Genomic DNA, 15,117 nt, shown 5'->3' with positions numbered 1-15,117 from the left:
ATTAATACACGGTCTAAGATGAAATAGGAGATGCAACACTAGTTACTACTGACTCACTATAGATTGGATGCTTAGACCCTATCTTTAGAAGTGGAGAAATGACATTGTCGGGAGACCACCACATCTTATAGGTAGAGTTCAACCCTAGGATCTTACAATCAGAGTACACCTAGGAGAATATCCAAGCTGGCCCTACCTGAAAATACACTAGTTTAGAGTGGAGAACAGAAGGTACCAATTCACATTCCCAAAGCCTCCTTAGACCATAAGTGTTTTAAGTTCTATGTATTTGTGCCTATTTAACAAAATTACAAAAGTAAGGGGGTGGCATATTTCACAATTCAGGGAGCTATAGAAGAAAGTGATAATGACATAGTAGACACTGAAGAAGATGAGGACACAAAGGAGGGGGTACCAACTTCGAACCGATGATAAAAAGATTCACATAATTATGGTTGAGCCCATGAGAGAGACTCTAATTGAATTAATAGTGATTGTTCAAGTCAGTCTTGAGTTAGATAAATTGACACCATAAGCATGTCAACCTTGATAATAGACTCTTTCGTTAGTTCCCCCTATTGAGGGAGCTCCATCATGTCAGGAATGAGACTATTTTGTGCAAATTCTCCAATAGGATAAAGGTCCTTTTACAGAAGAAGGAGAAGAGGCATCTCTTGAGAGGTTCTACTTTAGTGTGTTCTAGCCTACCATAGATTTCATCCTAGAGTTGATGCCTCCTGACATACATGTTTATAAGGTACACTCGGACTAGTACGAAGAGTGAAAGAAACTAACTATAGATTTAATAGCTCAAGGCATGGTTTATGAGGATACTCATCAACATAAAATTTCAGTTATAATTGTGCCAAAATAGGATGGATATATATTCTATCAAGACGTGCTTTGGAATGTTAATGCCAACAAGATTGACTTACGTGATGATTTCAACATTTTTGACACCTTCAATGTCACAGACCCAATGCTATATGATGAGGAGAGAAAAGCTTTGATGAATGAGATCAAAACTTCCTAAAACCTGGGAGATTGATATGGGAGCTTACCACACCAAATCATTGTAGTATTGTAACTGTTATAATATCGCAAGATTACATATCATGGGAGACAGGCCGAAATAATCATTTTTCCTTTTTTTATGCTTTCTTTTCTATTATCATTTATTCCTTTTAGTCATTTCCTATATATGTGTTGTATTAGGGTTTGGGAGGTAGTTATTTGGCATGATTTTGTTACAACCGTCAATATTCATTTCTCTCTTAGAGGACTATATCCAAGGGTTCAAGTGGTTCTCCTATTTTATCTCCTTCTTGTTGTAGTGATTATCTTCCTTATCATCTACCGCATCCTCCTTACATTGCTCTCAACGAGTTGGTCTCTGTTGTCCTGACTATTTCTTCCTGTTGCTTTCTATCTTCTAGCTGTCGCCAGTTGCTTTTCTTTCTACAATCGCCATTCAGAATAGTAAGTAGTTGTTGTCACTACCTTTTCCAGCCTTCCCTTCTAAAATGTTGTTGCCTCCAGAACCTGCACCCTAACCTTTCCCACTCTGTGCAAGTTTCTAGAATTTGCCTCCCTCATTGTTGCAAACACTCCAACCACCCTACCACTCTCTGTCGCTATTTGCCTGATGTCCAGCCATCCCTCTTGCCATTTTTTATCACCCCCAGTTTTTCCAACCAAGCTACTGTTCTGACTATTCTTTGTGTTGTCCTCATTGTTTCAGCCTCCCAAATCCATCTCCCATGTTGCCTTATTATAGTTCTAGACCTCTACTGTCCATACCGCAACTCATCCACTTTCTAGAGATCTTATCTACCAAATCTGCTACAATATAATACCACAACTTACATATCCCAGCCCACCTCGCCGACCTACACCACCCTTGGAATACAACATTTGCTTGTTTCTATTCTTACATTTTTCATTTCAGTGTGTGAGTTGTAATACAGTGATAATATTTAGCCTTGCTATTGTTTTTTGTGTTAACTCTGGTATAAACAAATTTCATAAATAAAATTCAAATATTACATTGTTAGAACCCAATTAGCAACATTAACTAATTTCCATGAGACCATCAATGTCGTTAAATACTACAAATTGTAACATAGAATTTCAATCAAAGCCTCGATTGCATGGCATCTACATGGCCTCTATTGACTTTTCTATTTCTAATTGGGCACTAAAGAATAAAGCATTGAACTCACCCTCTCTATTGCTCGAAGGTGAATTCATTGCTTTGGATAAGACCAACACCGTGTGTGGGACTATGATATTTAGCAGAGAAGAGATGAGAAAACAAGGGTTTAGGCGATGCTTGGCAGGATTATTTTAATGGGATTTAGGAATGAACTTAAGTTAAATCTAGCCAAACATAAAAAAATATAAATTAAATTCAACCCACCTTTAGATCAAAATTTGGTGTAGTCTTTCTCAGATTATTGTGTTTCGTCCCTAAATCTGGATTTACTAAATCTAACTACAGGTCATATTAAAGGATTTACTTCCGCGTCTGAGCAATCTCCATCTTTAACCGATAAATTCAAATTTTTACTAGATTTGATAAATCCTACTTAACTTGACGAAAATTTAAGGCGGAGCCAAACATCGCCTTAAAACTTGCACTTGCACCCAAGGCATTTAGCGCCAGATTGGCGTGTGAAGAAGAGTTAGGATGAGCCACTTCTTAGTAGTTATTTTCATATCAACAAATTTTATGTCGCGATGAGAGTTGGAAAAATGATTCCAGTTGCGATGCAACAAGGTTGCTGGTGCGCAAGCGATCATTAGTTGGTGGGATGATGGGGTTCATGATTCTAATAGACAGGCTTTTTTATTGTTTTTATTTTGATATTTTATGTGATATGATTGCATAACTTAAAGCGTAGGAGAGAATTTTATATAACATAAAATTTCAATGCTATGTAATAATTCCCCCTTGAAAGAATCCAACCTCTTAAAAAATGATGATTTTCATTAATTTCAATTATTTGAAATGAATTATTTCAAATGTCATTTTCAACTCGTCCTGCTAAATGCTATTTTAAATCAAAATTAAATTAATATTTTAGCAAAATATAAATTCCATTGAATTAACATCAGCTTGTTCCATATTTGTCCGTTCATCATTTGTTTAATTTATATTTCCATTTCATTATCCTTTTAATAGAAATTACATGAATTTAGTATTTTCTCCCTCACAATTTAAGGTATCATATTTACATATTTGTCCGTTTATCTAAGAATTTAATTTTATATTTTCAAACCACCAAAAATATGTTTTTCCTCAAGATTTTCACCATCCTCTTTCATAATTATCTCATACTTTACCTTCCACAAACATAAAAATCTAGACATAAAAAATATTCAAGATTACTGTAGAACTGCATCCCAATCCACTCAAATTTCTATGATAATTATATTACTGAAATCATCCTATCTCATCCATTAGTTTCACTTTAGAAAAATGTTTGGATGATTTTAATTCAAACTACTCAAAAAAAGAAAATGAATAACTGAACATAGCAATTATGGAGAAATATTTGCGTACTTTGGTAGGTTACAGAGAGTATTGAAGGATTATATCCGCGTTATACCCCCTGAAACTTCTCTGTAACATACCTGTAACTTACAAATATATGAAAATAGAAGCGCGAAACTTACTAGTTACAGGTAGGTTATGGAGAGGTTACAGGGAATATAACGCGGATATAACCCCCCCAATACCCTCATTATAACCTACCGACGTACGCATCTCTATGTACGTTAGACGTACACAAATATTTCTCGCAATTACGTGCATGAAACAATATTATATTGACAAAAAAAGATCATTTTGTCTTGGTAAATTTGTATGAAAAAAAAACAATAAATATTAAAATTAGTCAAATATCAAAAAATATAAAACAATCTGTTCATCCAGACCGGCTTTAGCAAAGTTACAAACAGAACATATGAGGAAGAAAGTAATAATGCACATATTGTGCCGACAAAGTATTTTTTTGCAAATAAATAGTAAGCTAATAAGATTAGTTTTGCAAATTACATAGCGACCCATACCTTGCACAATCTGTTAACAAATTGTTGCATCTTTTAACACGAGGATTAAATCTTGCACAATCTGAGACATTGATGGCCGGAATTCTGGAGCTTGCTGCAATAGAGGGAAAAAAAAGTTGTTAGATTTTATTTTATTAATATTCTTTTAATGTGTGATTAATTAATTCAAGTTTGTATAAAACAACTATGTATTTCATAAGGAATTATCATACAAAAATGATGCATAAAAATGTAGCTGAAATGTAACAATGATGCGTTCATAGTATTGAATATAAAAAATGGAATATAGATTCAATATTATTACATCCTAACGAACAATGAGATTTGACTTTTGGAGCAGAAGTTGAGAATAAAACAGCACATACACCCAAAAATCTGAAATAGCAACAGACACAACACAAATACTCAAACTAGTGTAGATCTCGGGATAGTGGTGGTAGTTGGTGAGGGGAAGGCGGCACGGGGTTGGAAAAAGAAGTTGGCAAGAAGAAAACAGCAAGGCGGCTGTTTCACCGATGTCGGACAGCAAGTAAACAACAGGGAGCGAGGTTAGGTGGCAGGAACATGGTCTAGGATGACTGGATCAGCTACTGCTAGGAAGTGAAGAGCATTTCTCGTGGCTGAAACAGCAAGGGCAGCAAATGAGAGCACTGGAATCGCATGAAACTTGGTCTGAAATGCAGAAAATAGCAGGAAACAGTTTCCTGGCGGCTTCAGCAAAGGGGAATGTCAGTGGCATCGACGGGGAATGCCAGGGACTGCGGGATAGTAAGAGGACGGCTGTCCGGGCAGCAGAAGCGATGACTGGTGGCTGAAATTGGGAAACTGTGGAGAAAACAGCAATACGAGGTTTTTAGAGGTTTTTAGAGGTGGCTGCAGCAAGGGAGGGTGGCTTGGAGCGACGTGGGGAGAATGTGAAAGAGGATAGGGAAAACAATCACCACTTGGAGACCAAGATAAAGTCGAAACACCACCTCAAATCTTAGGATACAACCCTCGAAGAGAAAAATACGTAAACAGCTGTCCCGATACAAAACACATGAAAAACTAATCCTAAAGCATCATAAATACAAATATATAGAATATGAGTGATCCCCTCTACTTGAATGAGGCGGTGTTCCCCTTAGAAAGAGCTGATTGTCTCTCCCATAACCTGGACAAAACCGATCTTGGCGGTCTCTGCCTTCTGCATCCCTCCAAATACACGGGACGTGACTCCCACTTACCATGTCCACCTTATTGGACCCTACATCAAAAGATGTCTTCTTATAAAATGAAGTTGAAAATCAAGTCCTCCGGCAAAGATAACCAAGGATTGGTGACAGATGATTACTGAAATACCGAAGATCCCTAATTCCCCAAAACTATCCTCAAATAATCTTTCTGATTTTGATATTACACATAATTAGATAAAGTAGATTATTTCTTAGAACTGACATCTTGAATAACCAATTTGATTAATATTATCTCAATGTCATGCTTATTGATCGAAAATTTTTCGATAATATATTCAATAGTGTGATAGATATTAAAGACAAAACTAAAGCTAATGCCAAAACGACATTGAATTTAAAGGAGTATTGCAAGAAGAGGGACGGGGAATTTCAAGAGACAACTAAAGGTAAACTGATAAAGCCTAAAACAAAGTATTGTCTGACCTTGGATCAAAGAAGTCCACAATATATGAATCGTTACAACCCCTAAAATTCCTCAGTGGATATGTGTCTAGCTTAGCCCCTGTCTTGACTTAAGAACAGGGAAAATATTCAGTATGAAAAATCATGATCGTTACATGTTTTTGCAATGTTTACTGTCAACTGCATTCAGTGTTTTGCCAACTCTAATACTTAGTTCATTAATCGAAATCAATGCATTCTTTAAAGATTTGTGTAAGAAAATTTGAAAGTCGATGTGTTGAGAAATCTTTAAGTGAGAATTAATTGATATTATGCAAGTTTGGGGGAATATTTTCTCCTGATTTTTTTATATTTGATGAAAAATACCCCGTACATCTATGTTATGAGGCTATAATAGGAAGTCCATTGTAATAAAGTGGATGTATCCCTTCGAGAGAAATATTTTCTCGAAGTACAATTACTTAAATTAAAAAAAATTATTACCATAATTTACTAAAAACGAACGATGTTGCAATTTTTTTAATAAAATCAAAAGAGCAGTAAAAAATAAAGCATGCCATCAGGGCTCAAAAAATGAGGCATACTTGTTACAGGAAACGGTTATTTTATATTTGTATTACTTTAAACAACAATAACCAATAGATCAAACTGCTAGTGAGGTGACTTTGAAGCATGTGCTATTTGTATTTCAGATGTTAAAGTATCGAGGGTTCAAATTAAAATTAAAATCTAACTAAACAAAAATCAAATAAATTTAAATAGAGCCAAACTTCAACCAAAGTAAAAGGACCATCGAGTAGCAACTTTATATATTCTTCTTAACTATAATTAAGTCCAACCATTTATCAAGATTTGCACTAATTAGAATATGTTCTAGTTATCATTAAGAATGTTAAACTAACCTGCTCGTTAACAAATAATGATGCAAGCAGGTTATTTGTCAGCACTTTAAACATAGAAGACGACTATATTACAAGCAAAAGATAGAATAATAATTTCTGACATAATTCAAATAACACGTACATTCAACTGACTCCTCAATTCACTAGTCTATAAGTTGAACGCTCAAAGTAAAAATAATTATATATTAAAATTTATAATAGGTTCATACCAAAACAATAGCGTTACAGATCAAGACTTATTATATCTTGCTTGGGGACCTAATCACGATGTTACTACATTGCAAATATTTGATATGAAGGGTTATAGCTTTCACAAAAATTTTTGGTTTGAGGGAAAAAAAAAATATAATTCTGGCATTTGTGTTAGAAGAAACGCCCACTCAAATACCAAGATCCGCTACCACAATATTGTTCAAGAAATAGTGTAATTGGGATATTCGGTTTGTATTGAGCGCAATGTATTTATGTTCAATTGTAAGCAACTTGATCATGTTCTTAATCGAGGAACAAGACCACTAAACTCATACGATATCGTTGAAGCTAAAATGAACAGAAAATATGTGAAGTTCAATCCATTTATTCTAACACATCAAGCTAGTCATGTATATTATATTAGATACCCTAATTGAGCAGGAGACAAAATTGATTGTACAATGATTATAAAGACTAATTCTAGAAGGATTATTAAGGTACAAAGCATTATTGAATTTGTTCATCGGGAGTTAGAAATATCAGACTTTCATATTTAGCTTGATTTTATTGAGCAAGGGATTACCATTGAGGATGTCACTAGGGCATATGAAAAGGTTACTCAAATTGGGGATAAATCTGATAATGGTATGAACAAAGAAATTTGAAGTTCATCATCGACTAGCTCGTCTGATGAAACATAATAAGATTAAGATGTATTTTTAGATTTTAGTTACTTTCTACTTTTACCACTTATAGTGCTAGCTTTTATTATTCACATTATTCTATTTATTCCTGCTTTACTTTTGGTGTTTTTTGCTTTTGGTGTCGTACTTATACTTAGTTATGATATTTTTTTTATCATAATTCTGGTTATTGCTGTTTTTATTTTTTATATTTTTACTTCTGACGTGTCATACTCGTAATTTTAGTGTGGTGTTTGTACTTGTTTACTACTTACATTTATATTATTTTGTGTTTATCATTATTTTGATTAATTTGTTCCTTGTTACAAGTAGTTTTAGGTAGCATTGGAGAGCAGCCACGTTAGCAGCCGACTCAAACTAGCATTCCATATCAAAGAAGGAAGCATATTGTTTCATGCTCTTCCTCCCACACCAGCAATGCTATGATGGTTATCATTACCACTACAACATCCGTGTCCATGAGGCCTTAGGTTCTGTTAGTTGTGCTGCTCCAATCGGGTCTGCTACGCCCTTCCGGCTTCTTGCTCCTACCATGCCAGCTCATTGCCATCACAGCCCTCCTCTGATGAGTCGGGTCCCTCTGCTCGCATCCAATTGAGACAGGACACCTCCGCAAGATTATATATTGAGTCAAAGGGCAATTCGAGAGTAACCTAAACTTATAATAATTTGAATTAGTTTTTGCTATATTGTATAACTAATATTTGTATTTTAGGTTCTGTCTCTCCAACCAACATGTCGTCCATATCACAAAGATCGTCAGAAGTAGAAATGGTACTCTGCATACCTCATGGAGGAAGTTCCCGATCGAGATTCAGGTTATGCGATTTATGAAATTTGAGATAAAATCAATTGATTTGAATTTTTAGTTATTTTGTTATCTTAATAAACATTGCTTCAAATTTACTTAGCAGAGTTCCTACTGGCTTCCTAAGCATCATAAGTAATGTCGACAAAATCATTGATTAGGTGATATGTTCACTAAGATTCATAAGAAAGACGAACATCCTATTTGGATAGGCGACGTATGGACAAAGTTGACGAGCATGAGCCACTCTGGATTATCAAAGGAAGAGGGATACGACACAACAAAACTAGAGATTCGAGGGAGGGGGAGGGGGAGGGGGAGTGACACTGCACTACACATTAGAAGTTCGGTCCCGCACATTGAGCGCTGAAACAAGTTGATAAGATTCATTCAATACTCAGCAATTCATTAATTTAACCATCTGATGCTTAGTTTTTTTATATGTTAATAGAGTCAGAAGCTTGGATGGAAGCTCGCCACTCTGACAGATCCCTACTCTTCTTTTAATGCCGAGTTGCATGCTCAAACACATTGGCACAAGGGGATGCAACAATGGGTCTCTGACATATCTCGATGTGTCTATGTAAGTAAAATAGTTATGTGTTTCTATAATTTACTTTCAATTTTGATGTAAAGTGCTAATTATTCTTTGATTTTAATTCTATAGGAGGACTACGAGCACATGAAGGAGGACCGGAGCCAGAGCCTGATAGGTGTTGGCAGTAGCAGTTGTCAATCACTGCCTAAGCAGCCTGACTACGAGATCTAAAGGGCAGCTGTCGGGAAGAAGAATGTGAGGGCCTATAGCTTGGGTGCTCAAGAATTTGTATAAAAGGTCGAGCACTCTCAAGCTAAAAGTGCGAGGTTTTCATCGAATGAGATGATGAACTTGCTAGGGAAGTGGCCACAATATCTGAGGAACTCCATGCTAGGGATGAGAATCGAGAGGCTCGAGACTACCATTGTGAAGTTGAAGCAAGAAATAGATCGCCATGGCAAGCGACCTTTAGTGTTGTAGAGGAGGAGGAAGATGTCTTTAGCAATAATTTAAGTTTTTTTTTTATTTAATATTTGGATGTGACATTCTGATGATGCCCCATAAAGATTTTATGTTTTCTTTTTAATTTTATATTTGAATGTGAAATTCCGTAAAAATGTACTTTGCTTATATTTTAAAAAATTATGTACAAGATGAATGATTTATTAGATTTTCTAAGTTATGTTTATTGATTTCATTCATTGTCTCTATCATTATATATTTATTAAATCTATTGTGAGCTGTGATTAGTGTTGTTGTTGAATGCAAGTGTAGAAACTTTGACTGATTTTCTATATTTTTTTTTTGAATTTTGCACAATATTGTGTCTGCTTTATAATGGATTTTTCGACGCAAACTAGCGTCAAACTATATCAGCTGCCAAGTTATTAATACATGACCATTGAATTCCGCCATAAGATTTTATAGGACAAAAAATACCGATGCAACCATTAGCGATGGAATTTCTCTGAAGCTAATAGCTTTGCAACCCACATTTTTGTATCAGTACTTTTCATAGTAAATCAGTCAGTAATAGGGTTTACGTCAGAAATGGACCCTATTACCGACTGAATTTTATGTTGCTAATCAGTATTTTGCCGTAAGATTTTCTACGACAAAAAATACTAATGCAAGCATTAACGGTGGAATTTCTCCGAATCTAACAGCTTTGCAACTCGCAATTTAGCAATGGGATACTTTTCGCCGCAATTCAGTCAGTAATAGTGTTTACGTCAGAAATAGACCCTATTACCGACCGAATTTTGCATCTTATATTATTGCTAAAAGAATTTTAATAAAAATATGAAATGTAAAAACCCACAAGTAACTCCAATATTCAAGATCATAACATATCTTCATTTAGAAAAAAAGGAAGTTAAAATAGTACAAAGATCAATGCATTTCTTTAGGATTAAATTGATAATATTGCAATGAAGAAAAATATTCATCTGAGTCGACTACCTAGGTGAGTTTCTTACAAAAGATGGAGAGAAGTAAGAATAGTAAATGACATGATATAGAGCAGCAAAGATAGGATAAAAAGAGTTCAAAAGCGTGCAAAGAAAGAGGGAGGAGAAAGTTCAAAATTAGGGAAAATTTTGCTTACGCCAAGGAAATTTTCAGTGGAGGATCCCATGTAAATAAGTTTAAAATATTATTTAATTATAAGACAACACATTAAACCAAATTTACATACTGAATAGATGTGAAAATCATTAGGAAAAAGAATAACCATTATAACTTTTTAACTAAATTATCAATCAGAAGAGTAGGCTGAACACATCAATGGCCAATCAACATGCCTAGTCTAGCAAATCAAGGGTTGGGTGCTTCATCTCATCCGGTTTAGTGCAATGGACTGAAAAGTTCCTCTAACAGCAGATCTCGTAATTCTGTTAAGATCAAATCCCATATGTGTCCATAGTTTTCTGACATTCATAGCTCAAAATTATAACCTTCAACCTAATCAGCCGAATAGGCTGTCCTCAACTTCCCTTTGGCACCCGCCACGCTCTAGGATAAACTGAAGTAAACGTTGACGGAGCATTGCTTCCGAATGGGTTGGCTGGCATTGGAATTATCATTTGAAATGATCAAGGAGAGATTATTTAGGCTATGGGGCGGAAAATGTTCCATTGGGACAGTGCTCAAGTGGAAATGCTTGCAATTTCTCACCTCCAATGACCTTTGTAGGATGGGATGACAGAATGTTTTGGAGTTATTATTGAAAGCGATAATGCCAATGATATAAATTATTAATGGAATATTATGCACAAACAAAAGCGGAGAAATGTGACTCTAGATAAACCAAACAATCATTTTTTTGTGCAGTTTCAACCAAGTGATCTTCAAACACACTTTCAGGAGCAACAACAAAGCTGCTCATACTTGTGCTACAAGGGCTATGGATGTAGATTTTATTTTGACACATGTAAATTCTTTTTATCCTCTTTTTGTTTTTTTGAAAGGGGATATAGGGCATTTTATTAATATCCATGGGACATAGTTTGTACATTTTTTGTAAACCTTTTATTATTGGTTAATGCAATATGCACCATTAAAAAAAAAAAAAAATCTAACTTAATCGTTTATAATTTCATGTAATTGAATGTACTAATATTTGTGCCTGATATATTTATTTGCACTCACAAACCTATTAACTTAGATGGAAGGCAATGAAAAAAATCCACCATAACAAAATTGAAATATGTCAAGGGCATGAATGGACCCATAGATGGCTCCTACAAGCTAACCGAGCGATGCAATAAGTTTTAACATTTAGCAAAGTAAGATACAAATGACTACGTAGATACATTGAGACAAAGTTATAGAGCATCATAAAATAGAATAAAATGAAAACTAAAGAATAAGAAATAAAAAAACTCCCATGGGATAGAAAATCATCAAAACATATAAAAAACTTGTCTTCACAGCCACAACTGAGCTGCCAATACCATTATTTTACCTGAATGCAACGACCAATAATATCTGCAAAGCGAGATAATGACTTTAGAGAAACCACACCATCAATAGAAGGATCCACTATTCTTGATAATGCATTGATGTCATACAGGTGTGGGCTGGCCCATCTTACCAGATGCTGCTCTGCACGAGAATATGAACTAATAGAGAAAAAGAGAAGCTTTTAAATGTTTTATCTAATTAGAAGTAAAATAACCTAAAGTCTTATCATAAAATAAACTTTATCCACCTTTCATATGGTTGACGACCAGTAAGAAGCTCTAACATAACCACACCGAAACTGTAAACATCACTTCGATCAGTATAAGACCTTGACTCGCTAATTTCCGGTGCATCATAACCTGTAGGCGCTCTCAAGTCACCTGAAAACTGAAACAAGAGTATAGCACTGTTTAAATTCATGCACGATGATTTTGAAAAAACTACTCAGTCATAATATCATCAGTGCGAGTATGTTGACAAGTTTATTCTTTCATAGAGATTAAAACTCATTTCTTATCAATAGTAGCAGTTTAAAAGAATAACATCAAGAAAAATATTCTATTTAAACGAAAGAAGACATAATACATCGTGACTATTGTCCCTAATAACTGGAGAAAAATTATAATAGGAAACCCTCATTGTTTCACTGCACAGAATATATACTTTCTAACATTCTAACCCATAATGCAATCATTCATTATTCATATGATTTGTACTTTTCCACTTAGGATCTTTATTTGTTTGAAGAATTGTATTCATAACAGTATTAAGCATATTTAAAACTTGAGAAATTCAGAAGTTTCCTCATCTATGTTATCTGAAATAAAACATTAGATTATGTAATACTGTCAGCAATGTAGAAGAATCCTGTTAAGATTCATGACACTTAATTTCTATCATAAGCTATGACAATTTATCAGCAGCGGTTTAGGTTGTTAAAAGATGGAATGCATGAAAGTGCAGAACCTGATACAGTTTTGCTGAATGCAAAAATCATCTTAATCAACACAGAAATTTGGAGCACTTGCATTATAGCTCAAGCATAGCCTGGTTCAGTGTGTATTTTTTTTAGACAAGTGTGTAAACCGCTCCTTGATGTACAGCAACAACAAAGTCTTAATCCCACTATGTGGGGTTGGCTACATGAATCATTTTTCTCCATTGCATCCTACATATTTTCATTTAGTCATATTTTCATTTAGTTCTAATAAATTAAGATTAATTTTTATACAATAAGCCCAAGTCTTCCTAGGTCTACCTCTGTCTTTCTTAACGTAAGTAGGAATCTAAAACATCTATTCTCCAAATCGGATCATCAGATGGTCGACGTTTAATGTGACCAAACCATCTATGACGACTCTCTCTAATTTTGCTCGTCACTCGAGCTACGTCAACCCTATCACGGATATATTCATTTCTCATTTTATCTCTAAGTCTAAAGCCACTCATCCACCAAATTGATGTTTTTATGTTTAATTTCTTTTACATTTAGCACATATTTTTAGAAACAATTGTACATTAAAGAAGAGTATTTTCATGTTTATCTTGCAGGTAAAACAGCTAGAGTGAATGGAGCTGATGGGGGTACTTCCAGCAAGGTGGCGCCTAGGCGCCAGTTTTCCCAAGAAAACAGAGAAGACAGCGCCTAGGCGTCCTAACTATCTAATAGCGATTTCTTCAGTGGTTGTGCACAAATTTGGAGATATATTCACCGAAGAATCATTGGAGAAGGGACTTTTCGATATTTTTAAGCCCTGAAAATCTCCAAAAGGCCGAGTGCTCGTAGAGAGGTGTAAGAAATGCAGATTTTTAACTTTTCTAGAGAGATAGTGAAGGGATTTTGTGAGATATTCATAAGGGATTGTATTAGCATTGCATGGATCAATAGAAGACATTGCATGGATCAAAAAATTAAGTATTGTGATATTCATTATTTTGTACTTATTATCAACACTTATGTGGTAGATTTGCTTTGAATTAATAAAGCTTTCTGTTGTGTGTGAAACCTGCTTTATGAAGTAGAATTTTTGTACTATTCTTTTGTAATGAATTGGATGAACGTTTAGGATGTTAGGAAGCTTGTTAGAATAGGTTATTCATATTATAGTGACGTTTCTTCATGCTTTATTTACATATCGATCTGGTCATTCGGTACGTTAAAATTTGTTGTAAACTCATAAGATCTGGGAGGGCTATCTTTAACAACTAGGAGGAGCCATATTGAACTTATGGGTGAAGGAAAAGTAGTCCAAAGATTCAATGCAATGAGGTGGAGCATCTTCACAGAAGCCTGTAGGCGGGCAAAAAAAGATTGAGCCTATAGCTTCAGCTCTAACTCAAGGTCAACCAAGACAGCCTATTCAACCTTGAGTATATTCCCTTATTTATAGTGAGCCTGAAGAACCTACTGCTGCTGATGATACTGAAGTTTGATGAGTTTGACCTATTTTCCTAAAATACTCTCTTGTGTCATTATTGTTATATGAAGTATAGCTGATTCGTCTTATATCGAGTCTTTACCGTTATAGTGATTATTTTTCATATGACCCTTAATTTCATAGATAACTAATGTTGATCAACATAATGAGAAATAACTTAAGGTTTTTTATAGGTAATAGGGGATGATTGTAACGTCCCGTTCTTGTAAAGAAAGAATCGAAAAGCCAAAAAGGTGGAAGAGGAAACAAAGAGATTAGCAGGAGAGAGGAGAAAGCAAGGAGACGGGAAACTGAAGAGGGAGGGAGAGGAATCGAACAATTTGGAAGATGAAGAAAAATGAGATGACGCCAAAAGGTTCGGGAAAACGAAAGGATATTTTTTGTTATAAATTGATGTGTAGGCAGCAAAGGCAAGAAAAAATTTAAGAGTTGATCGGCATCAGTGAGGGAAGCAGAGGATTCTCGGGATCGCATGGCTGCAATAAGTGCGGCAAGAGAGCGTAGAGAGGAGGCATCAAGCAACTCAGCGTCATGTGAAGGTATAGACGAAATAATTGTAGTATATTTATATATTATATAATGGCGTTGTCTGTTCCGATTTCACTCTGCTAGGGTTTCGCCATTATGGCGAAACCTGGTATCGCTTCGTCGATTTTCTCTTCGTCGTGTTTCCTCCTTTTCATCATGCTTCGTCTTCGTCGTGCGGCGTCGAGTTATTCGTCACACGTCGTCTGGTCTGCGGCCATTTCACACTTGAAGAGGAAGAGGTTTCACTCGTCTTCTGCTGCTTCAACCCCATCGCCACTCTTTCTGCTCAACAGCTCCGGATTGATCGTTGCACTCACGTCCGTCCTCCCTAC

The 15,117-nt window shown here is 35.3% G+C and overlaps 1 protein-coding gene across 5 annotated transcripts in view; it reads right to left on the bottom strand.

Annotated features, from left to right (window-relative positions):
• Positions 1-3,911: 3,911 nt before the first annotated feature.
• LOC110036372 (protein STRUBBELIG-RECEPTOR FAMILY 3-like) overlaps positions 3,912-15,117 on the bottom strand; it is a 37,382-nt gene continuing 26,176 nt past the window's right edge. For all 5 annotated transcript variants that reach the window (XM_020740800.1, XM_020740804.1, XM_020740801.1 and 2 more), the window contains 3 exons: positions 12,067-12,206; positions 11,821-11,977; positions 3,912-4,168 (listed from right to left, as the gene is read on the bottom strand). In XM_020740800.1, coding sequence (XP_020596459.1) covers positions 4,088-4,168; positions 11,821-11,977; positions 12,067-12,206 — 378 coding nt within the window. In that variant the 3' untranslated portion in view covers positions 3,912-4,087. The remainder of the gene's footprint in view (positions 4,169-11,820; positions 11,978-12,066; positions 12,207-15,117) is intronic.

This window comes from Phalaenopsis equestris, unplaced genomic scaffold (assembly GCF_001263595.1).
Source record: "Phalaenopsis equestris unplaced genomic scaffold, ASM126359v1 Scaffold205654, whole genome shotgun sequence".
Lineage (NCBI taxonomy): Eukaryota > Viridiplantae > Streptophyta > Magnoliopsida > Asparagales > Orchidaceae > Phalaenopsis > Phalaenopsis equestris.
Note: the sequence above shows the minus strand (reverse complement) of the source record. Positions and strands in the feature narration are given on the sequence as shown.